Consider the following 19,398-nt stretch of genomic DNA (forward strand, 5'->3'; position numbering starts at 1 on the left):
ATTACTAGGTCTTATGGCAGTGAATGACATAAATAGGTCTGATGGAAGTGCATGACATTACTATGTCTCATGGCAGTGCATGACATTACTAGGTCTTATGGCAGTACATGACATTAATAGGTCTGATGGAAGTGCATGACATTAATAGGTCTGATGGTAGTGCATGACATTAATAGGTCTGATGGCAGTGCATGACATTAATAGGTCTGATGGTAGTGCATGACATTAATAGGTCTGATGGCAGTGCATGACATTCATTACTTTAAGATGGACATGAATCTGACATGCCTAAATATTTTTAACTGAATGTGACTGTGTTTTTTCCCCTAAATGAATGAGGTGTATGATGACTTAGTCTTAGAATGTTGTATCAATCTGTACACAACATTCCTTGGCCAGTGTATTGAACAATCTCTATTTGTCATTGAAACACACCTGATACTCCAAACACTCTTTGTTGGATGTCTTCAACGGGTATTGTTTCTCGATTTGATGTTACAGTGCACAACAATGTAAAGTAAGGGGTTATGATTTGTTAGTATTTGTGATAGGTCAGGCCCCTGTATTGATCTGTCGTCTATAGTCCTAATGGGGAACAAGTACAACTACTTGAGTGCACTAGATTGCATAAGGCTGTGGTCATCAATTTAAGCCTGGATGTGAGGAGCAGACTGGGCATGTATTGATCCAGACTAGTGCCTGCTAACGACACACCAACTCCCATATTCCAATGCTTTATGTAAATAATCACACCAACTTTCCACAGATTCCTCATACAGCCAATTGTCTGGGGGACAGAATTAGACATGGATGATGAAATAACTGGCTGTATGAGATCCCACATTTCCTGTAATCTGTTGTATAAGGCAGACCTCATTACACCATCTACAGATATTTACTTCCACAGGGGACAATACGAGTAGAGATTCTATCTGTTACAGGTAAACAGTATTTCCATATCATTACGCACAGATAGGATCAATGAGGGGAAATCTTGAGCAGTTTGCAGTGCAACTCTAAATGAGGAAAATGAGATTACATCAACACAAATGGATCTGACAAAGCAATATGCATTTCCTGAAGCAGGTGCTTGGTATATATGCAAAACAGATGAAAAAGACAAATGGGCATATGGAGTTGAGAAGACATTGTATGTGAATGCAATTACATATTGGACATAGACTGTCATAATCTTGAATAACATTAGCTGAACATATGCTATCAGATTAGTTACTACTTTGTAATGGAGAACACCAAAGAATGTTGTTGTGCTTATATTACTATGATAATAATTTTATTGGATTTATTGGAAGAACACAGTAGATTTAAAAACTTGAATTTTAGAAAGGAATTAAAACAAAATTTGTGTCGAATATTTACCATGAAAGGTTATTGTTTTAATAACAACTGGTAAACATGATAAAGATTTTGGATAATGGTATGTTAATAGGATGAGGTAATCTACTTAAATAAACATGGGATGAAGAGACAGGTGGTGAAATAATCTGTAGTTAGTTACACATGGATCCTACAAGGTTGATCTCGTTTTATTAAGGCTGATTGGATAACCATGACCTCACTTAGTTCAGACATGAGATCATGATGGATATATTCATAAAACTTCTTCCAGATTTAAACTGTATTAAACCAAACAAGCATGTTGCAATGCATTCTCTATTAATAGTTATTTCTTAAGAAGGATCGACTGCAAACATATTACAATTGAGCCATATCCATTAGCCATGAATAGATAGACTCTAAGTAGATTAAGGTTTCTTGGTGAAGGTATACTCACTCTATTTGATTTAACGTAAAAATTCAGGGTGAAGAATTGAAGCAAGTCATAAATATTTGGATGAATATCTAGACTGACTTTGGTTACTTTGATCTGTCCCCTTCTGAGCATATTTTGTGGCACTATTTTTCAAGAAGTGTTCATGAATGAATAATGAACAGATCACTCGAACTGAACATTCCCAACACACATCATACAAAAACTCTGTGAAAGTGAGACTGCCTTTAATTTGGTGGCCTGAAGTATACAGGATGTGAACAATAACATTCACTATTGATCACTTAGGTAAAAACTTGGCTTCATCACAGTTATCTGTACTCATTCTGATTGTGACCTTGACCTTGTTTGAAGCAGTCACTGACAGTATATCACAATAGACTTGAGTTTGTTGTATTTAGTAAAGCTTGGTACAATTAACATGAATTTCTTTGATGATCAGATTTAATTCTCTTTTCCAGGATACAAGAAACAAATTCAGCTGATACATCTAGAAAACTGAATGATGTTGATTGTTCAGTGGGGATTGGAGCGATGTGAGTGGCCGACAGTAGGTCGAGATTCAAAAAGCAGCACTTTTATTTTACTTTATAAGTGTTCTTACAGTCCTTCCCTACAGGGGTGGACTACATGTATATGATGATAAAGAAAAATACAGGTGTGGACAAGAGATTGAATATATGAAGATAAAGCAATAATCAGATGGGGAACAGAAGTGGAACATATGGGGGATAAAGTAATAATAAGATTGGGAACAGAGGTGGAACATATGGGGGATAAAGTAATAATCAGTTGGGGAACAGAGGTGGAACATATGGGGGATAAAGTAATTTTTAGATGGGGAACAGAGGTGGAACATATGGGGGATAAAGTAATAATCAGATGGGGAACAGAGGTGGAACATATGGGGGATAAAGTAATTTTTAGATGGGCAACAGAGGTGGAACATATGGGGGATAAAGTAATAATCAGTTGGGGAACAGAGGTGGAGCATAATGGGGATAAAGTAATAATCAGATGGGGAACAGAGGTGGAACATATGGGGGATAAAGTAATAATCAGATGGGGAACAGAGGTGGAACATATGGGGGATAAAGTAATTTTTAGATGGGGAACAGAGGTGGAACATATGGGGGATAAAGTTATAATCAGATGGGGAACAGAGGTGGAGCATAATGGGGATAAAGTAATAATCAGATGGGGAACAGAGGTGGAGCATAATGGGGATAAAGTAATAATCAGATGGGGAACAGAGGTGGAACATATGAGGGATAAAGTAATTTTAAGATGGGGAACAGAGGTGGAACATATGGGGGATAAAGTTATAATCAGATGGGGAACAGAGGTGGAGCATAATGGGGATAAAGTAATAATCAGATGGGGAACAGAGGTGGAACATATGGGGGATAAAGTAATTTTTAGATGGGGAACAGAGGTGGAACATATGGGGGATAAAGTAATTTTTAGATGGGGAACAGAGGTGGAACATATGGGGGATAAAGTAATTTTTAGATGGGGAACAGAGGTGGAACATATGGGGGATAAAGTAATTTTTAGATGAGGAACAGAGGTGGAACATATGGGGGATAAAGTAATAATCAGATGGGGAACAGAGGTGGAACATATGGGGGATAAAGTAATAATCAGTTGGGGAACAGAGGTGGAACATATGGGGGATAAAGTAATTTTTAGATGGGGAACAGAGGTGGAACATATTGGGGATAAAGTAATTTTTAGATGGGGAACAGAGGTGGAACATATGGGGGATAAAGTAATAATCAGTTGGGGAACAGAGGTGGAACATATGCGGGATAAAGTAATAATCAGTTGGGGAACAGACGTGGAACATATGGGGGATAAAGTAATTTTTAGATGGGGAACAGAGGTGGAACATATTGGGGATAAAGTAATTTTTAGATGGGGAACAGAGGTGGAACATATGGGGGATAAAGTAATAATCAGTTGGGGAACAGAGGTGGAACATATGGGGGATAAAATAATAATCAGTTGGGGAACAGAGGTGGAACATTTGGGGGATAAAGTAATTTTTAGATGGGGAACAGAGGTGGAACATATGGGGGATAAAGTAATAATCAGATGGGGAACAGAGGTGGAACATATGCGGGATAAAGTAATAATCAGTTGGGGAACAGACGTGGAACATATGGGGGATAAAGTAATAAACAGATGGGGAACAGAGGTGGAACATATGCGGGATAAAGTAATAATCAGTTGGGGAACAGTTGTGGAACATATGGGGGATAAAGTAATAATCAGATGGGGAACAGAGGTGGAACATATGGGGGATAAAGTAATAATCAGTTGGGGAACAGAGGTGGAACATATGGGGGATAAAGTAATTTTTAGATGGGGAACAGAGGTGGAACATATGGGGGATAAAGTAATAATCAGTTGGGGAACAGAGGTGGAACATATGGGGGATAAAGTAATTTTTAGATGGGGAACAGAGGTGGAACATATTGGGGATAAAGTAATTTCTAGATGGGGAACAGAGGTGGTACATATGGGGGATGAAGCAATAATCAGATGGGCAACAGAGGTGGAACTTATGGGGGATAAAGTAATTTTTAGATGGGGAACAGAGGTGGAACATATGGGGGATAAAGTAATAATCAGATGGGGAACAGAGGTGGAACATATGGGGGATAAAGTAATTTTTAGATGGGGAACAGAGGTGGAACATATGGGGGATAAAGTAATTTCTAGATGGGGAACAGAGGTGGTACATATGGGGGATAAAGTAATAATCAGATGGGCAACAGAGGTGGTACATATGGGGGATAAAGTTATAATCAGATGGGGAACAGAGGTGGAACTTATGGGGGATAAAGTAATTTTTAGATGGGGAACAGAGGTGGAACATATGGGGGATAAAGTAATTATTAGATGGGGAACAGAGGTTGAACATATGGGGGATAAAGTAATTTTTAGATGGGGAACAGAGGTGGAACATATGGGGGATAAAGTAATAATCAGATGGGCAACAGAGGTGGAACATATGGGGGATAAAGTAATAATCAGATGGGGAACAGAGGTGGAACATATGGGGGATAAAGTAATAATCAGATGGGGAACAGAGGTGGAACATATGGGGGATAAAGTAATAATCAGTTGGGGAACAGAGTTGGAACATATGGGGGATAAAGTAATTTTTAGATGGGGAACAGAGGTGGAACATATGGGGGATAAAGTAATTTTTAGATGGGGAACAGAGGTGGAACATATGGGGGATAAAGTAATAATCAGATGGGGAACAGAGGTGGAACATATTCAGGATAAAGTAATAATCAGATGGGCAACAGAGGTGGAACATATGGGGGATAAAGTAATAATCAGATGGGGAACAGAGGTGGAACATATAGGGGATAAAGTAACAATCAGATGGGGAACAGAGGTGGAACATATGGGGGATAAAGTAATTTTTAGATGGGGAACAGAGGTGGAACATATGGGGGATAAAGTAATAACCAGATGGGAACAGAGGTGGAACATATGGGGGATAAAGTAATAATCAGTTGGGGAACAGAGGTGGAACATATGGGGGATAAAGTAATTTTTAGATGGGGAACAGAGGTGGAACATATGGGGGATAAAGTTATAATCAGATGGGGAACAGAGGTGGAACATATGGGGGATAAAGTAATAATCAGTTGGGGAACAGACGTGGAACATATGGGGGATAAAGTAATTTTTAGATGGGGAACAGTTGTGGAACATATGGGGGATAAAGTAATAACCAGATGGGGAACAGAGGTGGAACATATGGGGGATAAAGTTATAATCAGATGGGGAACAGAGGTGGAACATATGGGGGATAAAGTAATTTTTAGATGGGGAACAGAGGTGGAACATATGGGGGATAAAGTAATTTTTAGATGGGGAACAGAGGTGGAACATATGGGGGATAAAGTAATAACCAGATGGGAACAGAGGTGGAACATATGGGGGATAAAGTAATAATCAGTTGGGGAACAGAGGTGGAACATATGGGGGATAAAGTAATAATCAGTTGGGGAACAGAGGTGGAACATATGGGGGATAAAGTAATAATCAGTTGGGGAACAGAGGTGGAACATATGGGGGATAAAGTAATTTTTAGATGGGGAACAGAGGTGGAACTTATGGGGGATAAAGTAATAACCAGATGGGAATAGAGGTGGATCAAGTGATTCACATGGACACAGTATACTGACTCTGAGACGACCAGTCCTTGATTTAGCCCCTTAATGCAGGGTAACAACAAGTACCATATTTTAATGTCTTTTGGTGTGACGCGGCCAGCGATCGAACCCTGACCTTCCGCTCTCCAGGCAGATGCTTAACCAATAGACCATGGAGCCTGTCTGCATCCATTCTCTGTCAACCAAGGCATCAATGGCGGTAATATGACCGTTGTTGCTGTGTATAATGTGAATTGGCGCTGTCGTGCAATGTGGTAATTTGTAAGTATCAGAGGGACACACATTTTGCCAAAATTAATGTAAACATTGAGTGAAATTTTGAATTAAACCAATAACACAGATTACAAACATTAGTTCACATATACAATAAACACTTTTTATTACCATGTAACAACTGCTGAGGATTAACTTGTGTAATTCAATACAGATTTATTGATATTCTTTTTCCAGTGACAGATCATGACGAGAAGATGTAGGCAGATTGGTTGTCCAGCTTAGGTATACCATTTGGATACAGATTTCAAGGGTCAAGATAATACCTCGGCCTTTCAGCCTTACAGCCTGAACTGTGCTTTATATAAAGTTCAACAAAAATTAATTTATCCTGAAATTAAATAATGCATCTTTCAATACATATTCATTAAGACATCTCCTCGACTTTAAGGTCTGGATTATCAATTGCATGTTCATGTTCATGCATGGTGCACAATTTAGATGTTTGTGTGTTTGTTAAGAGCCTCATACTTACACATGTAGTTTTTGAATGTGAACTGTATACAATTTGTTTGGCTATCAGGTGCTCATAAAAACACTGTGTGTAACTGTAAACAACACTTCCGCAATGCCACAGCTTCCTGAAAATCAACGTCAACGAGCTGTGGGTAAGCTTCAATCAGGAATGGCGCAAAACAAAGTTGCCAGACACTTTAATGTTCATCGAAACAGAATATGATCTATGGAGACGCTATCTGCAGCAGGTCAACACTCATAACTTGCCATGGGCTGGTCTTCCACGTGTGATGTCACATCAACAAGACAACCATATTCGGTTGGTGCATCTACGAAATCGATACCAACCTGCCTCATTAACAGCTAGGACAATTGACCTGGGTTGAGACTTATTAGTTGCAGAAGCATATGAAATCGGTTGTGGGAGCACAACATCGACCCCGATGTCCAACGATACACCCAATTTTGCTTCTACGTCACTGTCAGGCATGCCTATTTTGATGTAGACAGCACCTGAGGTTCTGAAGACAAAACTGGGACAGTGTACATTACTGTTCACAGATGCGTCCAGGGTTCATATGGACAGCTCTTATGGTCATGCAGGGTCTACAGGTATCCGGGAGAACGTTTTGAGGATGCTTGCATTACTCAACATTGTCACTTTGTTAATGGCAATATGAATGGTGGGACAACATCATTGGAGATCATGTTCAACCCTTTGTGCAAATGCAGGGACATACCATCACGTTGCAACAAGATAATGCCCACCCACATGTTGTACGTGTTGTAACAGACTCTTTGAGGCAGCATAACATTGCTTAACTGCTGTGGTTGGCTGTTTCTCCACACCTCTCCAATACAAGTGTAAAATTTAGAGAATAGAGATGTCATACAGTGCGATTAGAGGTGTAATATGGAATGGAAAATATGTAATTAATGGGGGAGAGGTGATATATATAGGGAATAACAGAGGTGAAATAAATGATGGGAATAGGTGAGTGAGTGAGTGAGTATGGTTTTACGCCACTTTTAGCAATATTCCAGGAATATCACAGCGGGGGACTGATGGGAATAGGGAAAGATCATATGAGGAATGCAGGTGTGATGTTTGGGGAATAGAGGAAGAGGATGTATACTGTAAACAGTAGGACAGCTGGCTATGATGAAACCTCTGTGAGATCAGTGGTATGTTAAGCTGTTTATGATGCAATATATGTATACCCCAAATAACGGGTGGCTGCTTGTTGGGAAATAGTTGTAAGATGGGTAACAAATGAAGAGGTGGACAGAAATGGTTATGATGGAGATAAAAGATGGATGTTCAGTTTGAAAATAGAAATATTAGAAATAAACGAGAGATGTGTTTTTATGCCACTTTGAACAGTATCTCATGGCATGTCAACTTGATGTGGGTGGACAGCCTGAAGTCAAGCTGGTCTTAGACATGGTATAAGGCAGCAGGAATAAGGACACATGACTGAGATGGGGAACATGGATCAGGTATAAGGACACATGACTGAGATGAGGGAGTATGGAGCAGGTATAAGGACACATGGCAGAGATGGGGAGCATGGAGCAGGAATAAAGACACATGGCTGAAATGGGGGAGAGATGAGGGACTCATGACTGAGATGGGGAACATGGAACAGGAATAAAGTAACATGGCTGAGATAGGGAGTATGGAGCAGGTATAAGGACACATGGCAGAGATGGGGAGCATGGAGCAGGAATAAAGACACATGGCTGAAATGGGGGAGAGATGAGGGACTCATGACTGAGATGGGGAACATGGAACAGGAATAAAGTAACATGGCTGAGATAGGGGAGTATGGAGCAGGAATAAGGACACATGACTGAGATGGGGGAGTATGGATCAGGAATAAGGACACATGGCTGAGACGGGGGAGTATGGAACAGGAAAAGGACACATGACTGAGATGGGGGAGCATGGAGCAGGAATAAGGACACATGGCTGAGATGGGGGAGTATGGATCAGGAATAAGGACACATGACTGAGATGGGGGAGCATGGAGCAGGAATAAGGACACGTGACTGAGATGGGGGGAGTATGGAGCAGGATTGTAACATGGCTGAGATAGGGGAGTATGGAGCAGGAATAAGGACACATGACTGAGATGGGGGAGTATGGAGCAGGAATAAGGACACATGGCTGAGATGGGGGAGTATGGATCAGGAATAAGGACACATGACTGAGAGGGGGAGTATGGAGCAGGAATAAAGTAACTTGTCTGAGATGAGGGAGTATGGATCAGGAATAAGGACACATGACTGAGATGGGGGAGCATGGATCAGATATAAGGACACATGACTGAGACTGGGGAGCATGGATCAGGAATAAGGACACATGACTGAGATGGGGGAGTATGGAGCAGGAATAAGGACACATGACTGAGATGGGGGAGCATGGAGCAGGAATAAGGACACATGACTGATATGGGGGAGCATGGATCAGATATAAGGACACATGACTGAGATGGGGGAGCATGGATCAGGGATAAGGACACATGACTGAGATGGGGGAGTATGGAGCAGGAATAAAGTAACTTGGCTGAAATGGGGGGAGTATGGATCAGGAATAAGGATACATGGCTGAGCTGGGGGAGTATGGATCAGGAATAAGGACACATGACTGAGATGGGGGAGTATGGATCAGGAATAAAGTAACTTGGCTGAAATGGGGGGAGTATGGATCAGGAATAAGGACACATGGCTGAGATGGGGAGTATGGAGCAGGAATAAAGTAACATGGCTGAGATGGGGGAGTATGGATCAGGAATAAGGACACATGACTGAGATGGGGGAGTATGGAACAGGAATGGGGACACATGACTGAGATGGGGGAGTATGGATCAGGAATAAGGACACATGGCTGAGATGGGGAGTATGGAGCAGGAATAAAGTAACATGGCTGAGATGGGGGAGTATGGATCAGGAATAAGGACACATGGCTGAGATGGGGGAGCATGGAGCAGGAATAAGGACACATGGCTGAGATGGGGGAGCATGGAACAGGAATAAGGACACATGACGGAGATGGGGGAGCATGGAACAGGAATAAGGACACTTGACTGAGATGGGGGAGCAAGGAACACGAATAAGGACACATGAGCAGGAATAAGGACACATGACTGAGACGGGGGAGCATGGAGCATGAATAAGGACACATGAATGAGATGGGGAGCATGGAGCAGGAATAAGGACACATGGCTGAGATGGGGAGCATGAAGCAGGAATAAGGACACATGGCTGAGATGGGGGAGCATGGAGCATGAATAAGGACACATGGCTGAGATGGGGGAGTATGGAGCATGAATAAGGACACATGACTGAGATGGGGAGCATGGAGCAGGACTAAAGTAACATGACTGAGATGGGGGAGCATGGAGCAGGAATAAGGACACATGACTGACATTGGGGAGCATGGAACAGGAATAAGGACACATGACTGAGATGGGGAGCATGGAGCAGGACTAAAGTAACATGACTGAGATGGGGGAGCATGGAGCAGGAATAAGGACACATGACTGACATTGGGCAGCATGGAACAGGAATAAGGACAAATGACTGAGATGGTATGGAGCAGGAATAAGGACACATGGCTGAGATGGGGGAGTATGGATCAGGAATAAGGACACATGGCTGAGATTGGGGGTATTGAACAGGAATAAGGACACATGACTGAGATGGGGGAGTGTTGAGCAGGAATAAAGTAACATGGCTGAGATGGAGGAACATGGAGCAGGAATAAAGACACATGACTGAGACGGGGAACATGGATCAGGAATAAGGACACATGGCTGAGCTCCGGGAGCATGGAGCAGGAATAAGGACACATGGCGGAGATGGGGGGTATGGAGCAGGAATAAGGACACATGGCTGAGATGGGGGGTATTGAGCAGGAATAAGGACACATGACTGAGATGGGGGAGTATGGAGCCGGAATAAGGACACATGAGTGAGATGGGGAACATGGAACATGAATAAGGACACATGAGCAGGAATAAGGACACATGGCTGAGATGGGAGGTATGGAGCAGGAATAAGGACACATGAGCAGGAATACGGACACATGGCGGAGATGGGGGGTATGGAGCAGGAATAAGGACACATGGTGGAGATGGGGGAGTATGGATCAGGAATAAGGACACATGGCTGAGACGGGGGAGCATGGAGCAGGAATAAGGACACATGACTGAGATGGGGGAGTGTGGAGCAGGAATAAAGTAACATGGCTGAGGTAGGGGAACATGGAGCAGGAATAAAGACACATGACTGAGATGGGGGAGTATGGATCAGGAATAAGGACACATGGCTGAGATGGGGAGTATGGAGCAGGAATAAAGTAACATGGCTGAGATGGGGGATTATGGATCAGGAATAAGGACACATGGCTGAGATGGGGGAGCATGGAACAGGAATAAGGACACTTGACTGAGATTGGGGAGCATGGAACACGAATAAGGACACATGAGCAGGAATAAGGACACATGACTGAGACGGGGGAGCATGGAGCATGAATAAGGACACATGACTGAGATGGGGAGCATGAAGCAGGAATAAGGACACATGGTTGAGATGGGGAGCATGGAGCAGGAATAAGGACACATGGCTGAGATTGGGGAGCATGGAGCAGGAATAAGGACACATGGCTGAGATGGGGGAGTATGGAGCAGGAATAAGGACACATGACTGAGATGGGGAACATTGAGCAGGAGTAAAGACACATGACTGAGATGGGGGAGTATGGAGCAGGAATAAGGACACATGGCTGAGATGGGGAGCATGGAGCAGGAACAAGGACAAATGACTGAGATGGGGGAGCATGGAACAGGAATAAGGACACATGACTGAGATTGGGGAACATGGAGCAGGAATAAAAACACATGACTGAGATGGGGGAGCGTGGAACAGGAATAAGGACACATGACTGAGATTGGGGAGCATGGAGCGGGAATAAAGTAACATGGCTGAGATGGGGGCATATGGAGCAGGAATAAGGACACATCCATCAAGTAAGTGCCTACCAAACAAATAATTAGTTTTGCACTTTACCTTATATAAAGATGATTGTACAGATGTATGCTTAACCTCAGCTTGTTTCAACTTAACAATCGGAGTGAATTACACTAAGATACATGTCCAGGCATTATTTAATTATGTCAGTGTTTCATATGGATGATATGAAAGTTGAAGCAATGCTTGCATACACCTGAAGGCACTGCCAGACAGTCTAAATATACACTGCAACCACCAGTGTGTTGTGTTAGTCCCACACAGAGAGAGGGGGGCTGCAGTACACACATCAGCTGCTGCTGCTGCTGCTGCTGCTGCTGTCTTGTATCACCAGATACACGGAAACAGACGGCAACATTTTACTTTGAAATTATCTTGCCCTGGTCAAAATTGGTACACTGACTCACGAATAACTGCAGTTATTTCTATATCTCTCTTGCTGTAGTGTGTTATAATTCTTTATGCAGGATACTGCTATGTGATATCTGAATGTATCCTACATTGATAAGATGTGTGGGATGTAGACTTGTTGATAACTGTGGGAATGTATCTTGTATGATGGAAGTTCCTCTACTAATGAGGTAGTGTCTATTTTCATAGAGAGAGAACATTGCCATGCTAACTATCTTTAGCTCTTCGGTTGAGTTTTTGCTGGCTTCACTGTGTCATACCAAGTATGACACATGAGTAACTAGTGATAAAACTGTGTAAACATGCATGGCCAGGTGGGAAGGAAGCCTCTGTAAGTGTATATGAAAACTGGAATAAACACAGTCTAGTCAGGAACACTTTTCACTGACCACCTTAATCCTTTACTTTTATTGCAAACAGAGAACATATGGTATTTCTTTGTCATGTGATATAGATATGACATCTCCAGCATCTATTAACAGGTGTTTGAGATGGGTAAGTTCAGTGGCAGACCCAGGATTTTGAAAAAAGGGTATGTGCACACTCTACCCAAATTATCAAGTAACCCAGAAAATACATGATACTTGAGGTGTCTTGGAAAAAGAGGTAGGTAGGGTGTGCACCCCTATCTGGATCTGCCTGTGCACATGGTCGCCAGTTCACCATAAATGCTCACCTGGAAGATATCTGTGCAGGACATGGACTGTGGAAACTGGTTTTGAACTATTGTCAGTATGCAGCAGTAATCCAGTTTGAACCATAGTGTAAACCCTGCATTTGGTTGTTGTGGAAACTTGAGAAGATATTATAACTACCTTACCTGTGCTCGAACTCCAGCAAGCTGCATGTTCGCTACCCGGATTTCATTACGTTTATGGCACAAGTCCTCTTGAGTTTCATACACTTTGGCATACATGTGGTTTGCTAAGTTTCTGAAAGAAAATAAATAGTGTGTGAAAAATTGTTTAATCATGCCTACCTCTGCTGGCATATCTGAGGGGTCCCTCTTCTTCATACTGCCCCCACGTTTAGACTTGGACTCTTTCTTGCTGTTTTGTCTTCCTGTTTTACCACTGCTACTTTTGCTTCGAGGTTTTGTGGCAGTGGTGTGCACACAATCTCCCATCTGACCAGAAGAAGTGGATCCTGTGACAGGCATAACCCACTGTCATATAACAACACAAACAACACCAGTGTGTAGATCACTGATAGTAGTATCCAACAAGGAATCTTGCAGATAGTTGAAAGTGCACTTCAAAAGGTGTGTTCCTCTCCAGCCACACCTGATTGCATAAACTGGTGGTCACTGACAGTGTACACGTTTACAAATGGGAAATGCTTATGAACTTAGTTGAGGTATTCTGTCGCAGTATGTGTTGCTGACTCCTCGCCTGGTGCCACACTCCACCTCAGCCCACTCAATCTCTCTTTCTCTCACTGACTGTCCCCAAGCTCAGTACTGCTTGTGGCAGGCAGCAGGCAGGCAGGCAGCAGGCAGGCAGCACAAGCTAGAAGCTGGGGAGCAGTATGACTGTCAGACCATGGGAGCAAGTGGTTGCCACATGCTCTCTCCCTTCACTGCAGTCATGGCTGGCAGTAGACCCAGTTGCCACTGGCAGCAACCTCCTGAAATCTGATAGCCAAGGTGGCAGTAGTCTAGTTTGATTTTCATTACTTCCTATTTTGTATCTCCTTCCCACTGTTTTCCATCTTTCCGTCTCTCTTTCTCTACATATTAACACATGAGAATTCTCTCAATAACGAACATCCATGAGTGGCAGTGTACATTATGCTTTCAAATGCTGAAGTGAAATTGTTTACATGACAACCAAAATGTGTCATCACATGATACTTTATAAAAATGTACTGTTTTAAAGTAATCGCTTTGCAATTTTTTTCACCTACATTTGAGGGTAACTTAATTTGAGTGGAAACTATGCATTTTTCTATGCTTGGCAATCTCTGATGGCAAATATTGGACATGAATTAAGAGCTAGCTTAATTCATATCATCTCTGCTTAAACCCTTAATGAAAATAATTTGTTCATTTTTCTGTAGATATAAAAAATGTATCAGACTGTCAAGCAAATCTAACACAAACATCATAAGTACTTCATAGTCTGCTGTTTATCCCATATGGTGATGATAGTTAGCAGAAAATAGAGAGATGACTGTCATGATATAGCGAGGGTAACAAAGTAAATGTAAAATGTATCCAAAGTTTCTAAAACAGGCACTCTGACATATACATTGAATCATACCCATTATTGTCAAAGTTGAAGGTCAAACGTTCACTTTCAACATGACAGTTAGAAAAGGACATTAAGGTCAAAGATCAAAGATGAACAAAATATCAAACTAAAAATGAATAATGTGTTATTCCACAACTGTGCATACTTACTGCATATATATCAACTTTCATAATGATCTATGCAGAAATGGTTGTGTACTATATGTCAAATGTGATATTTTCAGTATGGCAGACATATTTAAAGGAAAAACTGGAATGCTGTGAGCAATGTTTAGATAGCATTGTTCAATGATCATACTTGCAAAATTTCAAATAAATAAATTAAATGAAATATGAAAAACATGCAGTAAAACAACCGACAACACATTATTCAGGTCAATTCAGGGGAGTTAAAATGGTCCGTTTTTATTTTCAATCAGCAGGAAAATTGCAGTTATAGGGATGATGAGAGCTGCAAACAACACATTAAATAGAAAGTTTTAGTTAGCCAAAATACAGGATTTATGGCAAAGATGTAATAGAGTTAGAGGATTCGCAAGAATTTTATATTGATATTTATATATATATATCTCACAATAGTTATCATTGTTAATAATTCTAAGAATACTACCTCTATTACATCTTTGCAATAAATCCTGTATTTTGGCTTCAGTCACGCTAACTAAAATTTTCAGATTTTCAACAGACGTCCTCTTCACTGTCAATTACACACAACTAGTTGTTCCCCATATATAGCACAATAGCAACCCAAGCTATGACGTGCATAATGGCGGGAATCTCACTTCTTCTAGAAGTAGATGGATTGGGGAGGTGGGTAGGAGTACTTCTGATGCAATAGAGGTAGTATTCTTAGAATTATTAAAAATGCTAACTATTGTTTGATAATTCTTGCGAATCCTCTACCTCTGTTACATCTTTGCCAGAATATACCAGAGGGACCTGTGGGATATGCTTCTAGTAACTCCCTGTGTAATTGACAGTAATCCTCTTCTGGAAACCATTATTCACTGATTCTAATCCCGACTCGAGATAATTTCCTCTAAAATTCCTCCTGCGGATTTGAAAATCAGAATGCATCAAGAATCAGTCAATACCTTCACTAGAATTACCGTTATATTTGCTGATCTTGTTAGACCATTAATGACATCATTATTACTATTTCTACTCAATGACGTCATTTTTTGTTAAATTTAGATTTGTGACACTATTACTGGTGCTGACATCACTTCCGGTTCTGACATCACTTCCAGTTTGTCACTTCCATTTTATTGGATAATGACGTCTCTGGGTCTGTCTCCACCAAAAGACATAATTTCCTGATTAGAGTGAGTGAGAGAGTATGGTTTTACGCCGCTTTTAGCAATATTCCAGCAATATCACGGTGGGGGACACCAGAAATGAGCTTCACACATTGTACCCTTGTCGGGAATCGAACCCGGGTCTTCGGCGTGACGAGCGAACGCTTTAACCACTAGGCTACCCGACCGCTCCTCCTGATTAGATGGACCTTGTACTGCTATTTCCGGTGCTGACGTCACTTCTGGTTATGATCTCATTTCCGGTGATGATGTCACTTCCCGTTCTAATTCTTCCTGTTCTGGGGGCACGGGTGGCCCAGTCGTCTAAGGTGCCGCGATTTGCTGTGCAGAGTTGCGTCCCTTGGGCATGCCAGAAACCTATGATTGTGGGTTCGAATCCCGGTTTGGCCCGATTATGTTTCTAGGTTTGTCAGCACCATACCCGTGCTCATGGGTTTCACCGAAGTGGTAAACGTCTGAGACCTCCATCTCTTCGGGCTTTCCTCCCACATTAAGCTGACACGCCACGATATAACTGGAATACTGTTAAAAGCGGCGTTAAACCAAACTCACTCACTCACTCACTCTTCCGGTTCTGACATCACTTCTGGTCACTGGCGTCAGTTAATATTCAAGGTGCTCCTAATCCACCCTACACCTAATAGACAGGATAATCAAGGGTGTATTCACCCTCTGATACTGCTGGTGTCGGATCCTCACCCCCATCCTTTTTTTGAAAGACGGGGGAAACTATTGGTGGATGATAGTTTATGCCGCGACAACAAGCCCAAGGGAATATATGCCCTCTAGGTCCTGTTGCACGTAAAACTTGGTGAAGGTGTTTTGTGAGGCACACTGTCAGCTAGAGACTACTTGTTCTACTGAGATGGATGTCAATGAAGTGAGACTTGTGGCTAGGGCTCTCATCTCATGAGCCAAGCAGGATCCAAGATGTGGAGTGGAATTCTGTGCCTGCGTATAACTCACTGCAATGGTAGCCTTAAGCCAGCCCGCTATCGTAGCCTTGGTGATGTCCTTGGAATGAGGTTTGCAGGGTTTAAAAAGTATCCATAAATGGCGTCTATGTAGGTCTGTAGCCGAGAGATAGAACTTGAGAGCTCTGATGGGACATAAAAGTCTGTCTTGGTGATCCACTGTTGGTCCCAAGGTAGGAATGGTATAGTGTGGATGACCTTGTCTTGGAGAGACCATGGTGGGAATGCGTATGCAAATAGACCTGTTCCAATCCATCGATAGCGCATCCATCTGGTGAGCCCTTGGGTGGGGAACTGGACTGACATAAACCATGTTGATGGTTCTGGCAGGTGGCAAAGAGGTCTAGGTGCGGTGTGTCCCATAACGTGGTTATCCAAGCAAAGATCTGGGGATGTAAGGTCCATTCTTTTGCCAGTATTCTCCCCCGACGTGAGTGGCTGTCGGCAAGGATGTTCAGCTTCCCGGGAATATGTCTCGCTTCCATCTGGCAACTGATAGAGTCTCCCAAGGCAAACAATTGTTTGGTCTCCATCATCAGAGAACTGGATGTGGTTCCTCCTTGTTTCTGGATGTATGCCACTACTGTTGTGTTGCCTATACTATGAGGATGGACGATCTTCCAAGCCTGGATGGCGTAATAGATTACCTTTATTTCCTTGCAGTTGATATGAAGGATCCCCTCTCTGGTGTTCCATGATCCCTGTACCCTGAGATCGTCCATATGGGCTCCCCATCCCGAATCTGACGCGTGTGTGAATAGATGGTGTTCGGACGTGGAGAAGTCAGAGGAATGCTGCTCATCACATGTTCTTTGTGAGTCCACCACTGCAGATCCTGTAATAAGTTGGGAGGTAACTGACTCTTGAACTCTAGGGTGTGGGATCTTAGTGAGTTGATCCATGTCTGTAGAGGACGTAACTTCAACCTTCCTCTGAAGCCACAATGAAAACAATGTAGTACACTGCTCAGATGTGGCCGCTGACACAGAGAAAACGAGACTGCTCCTGATCAATCCCAAAGTAAAACGTACCGATTCACTATCGCATCGGGAAACAAAATCTAAGATTTGGGGAAACCATAAAACATGAATTAAAAAAAACCCCGACAACAAAACAACTTGCCTGTTTTACCGATTGGTGATCGTAGACGAGAAAATACCCGTAGACGGAATTAGAAATCTACTATTCCGGTTTCTGAGTTGGCCAACCTTCTCCATGCATTCTAGGCCGAGAAGCGGCGGCACATGAGGAGTGTGGGGCACAGAAATGAAGGTGGTCATACAGTAGGTCCATCTCAGGTGACAAGAAACACCAGCTAAGCAAATGGTTACAGTACACACGACAAATCCTGAACTCCAAATATCACATACCCTGGTGTTGAAAATTAACACAAAACACGCAAGTTTCAGAGCACTTGGTTCAATCCCCACCAGTCCATTCCGTATCATCCGAATTGGTTTGCGATTATCCAAACACAAGCAACACATTCATAAATCGGTGATATTTTGCTAGTGCCATGAGAGGGTTCACGCGTCAGCGTATTTTCCATAACTGCTCCATGAACGTCATTTTCAACAGCAGTAAGTATAAATTTCATCCTCATGCTCCTGTTCGACTCGTAATGCACCTCTTTACAAACTATTGTGACGTCATATATAAAACCGCGCTTGAAGGTTGACCTCACCTCGGTGCACCGAGATCATGTTTCTATTTTTGTCCACCTTCCCGTAACCAACTTTTAAGATTTGATTCATTCCAAATATCGATTGTAAATCAGAGAATGAAATTATGTTGACACATTTCTAGATTATGTTGTATATATTCAAAGAACTCTTTTTCTTTGCGTAACTGAGTATGAGTGGGGAATACTGACAAAATAACATTGTTGCAATGTTCTTCGGTGACACCAGAGGACTTCAAATTTAAGCAAACAGTGTTACGATATTATTCGGCGAGACCAGTAAACTACAAAGTATGAAATTATAAGAATTGAACGTCACTTTGGATGGGTTCATTGAAGTGTGAACGATTGGAAAGCGATGTTAAACTTTCGTGTGAACCTCCTCGCAAGCTCGGAGGTTCACACAGTTTAACCAGCACTTTTCAATCGTTCACACTTCAATGAACCCATTCAAGCTGCCATTCAATTCTTAAATAAAGTCTGATTCTTTCAATGCGTAAATCCAGGTAGTAGGGCTGGAACGAGTCCAAATTTACTACTCGGGTACTTGACACCCTACTACATGGCCCTACCCAGATACCCGCAATAGGTCTCGGGAGTTGGGTACAAAATGTCCAAATGGGAATTGGTTTATCGTGGTCCTGGCAAAAACTATTTAGTTACACATATAAAATGATCTGATCATGCATACACTGCAGTTGATAGACGCTTTATCCTTACTCGAACATAAAAAAGTCAGAACCATTGCCTGCATAGTGAGAAAGAAATGTGAACATTAGCTATACTTGTACTGTAACCATTGAGTTTTATTGTTAATGTCATTACAGTATATTTCGTGAGCAGCCACGCATCCGGGAAGTCATGTGGGTACCCAGAATCTACCCCGGGGTATACTCTGAAGGGGGGTAGATTTTGGCACCTTACACTGTAAAGTCTGAAAGTATACCCCCCCTTCAAAGTATACCTGGGTACATTCTGGGGCCTTCCAGAATCTACCCCGGGGTA

At 42.2% G+C, this 19,398-nt stretch overlaps 1 protein-coding gene across 4 annotated transcripts in view; it reads right to left on the reverse strand.

Annotated features, from left to right (window-relative positions):
* The window catches only part of LOC124114609 (spectrin alpha chain, non-erythrocytic 1-like), a 456,322-nt gene that overhangs the window by 141,595 nt on the left and 295,329 nt on the right, over window positions 1-19,398 (reverse strand). For all 4 annotated transcript variants that reach the window (XM_048385836.1, XM_048385837.1, XM_048385833.1 and 1 more), the window contains exon 10: window positions 12,989-13,100. In XM_048385836.1, coding sequence (XP_048241793.1) covers window positions 12,989-13,100 — 112 coding nt within the window. The remainder of the gene's footprint in view (window positions 1-12,988; window positions 13,101-19,398) is intronic.

The sequence above is a fragment of the Haliotis rufescens genome, unplaced genomic scaffold, assembly GCF_023055435.1.
Source record: "Haliotis rufescens isolate VD_foot unplaced genomic scaffold, xgHalRufe1.0.p SCAF_6, whole genome shotgun sequence".
In the NCBI taxonomy this organism is placed as follows: Eukaryota; Metazoa; Mollusca; class Gastropoda; order Lepetellida; family Haliotidae; genus Haliotis; species Haliotis rufescens.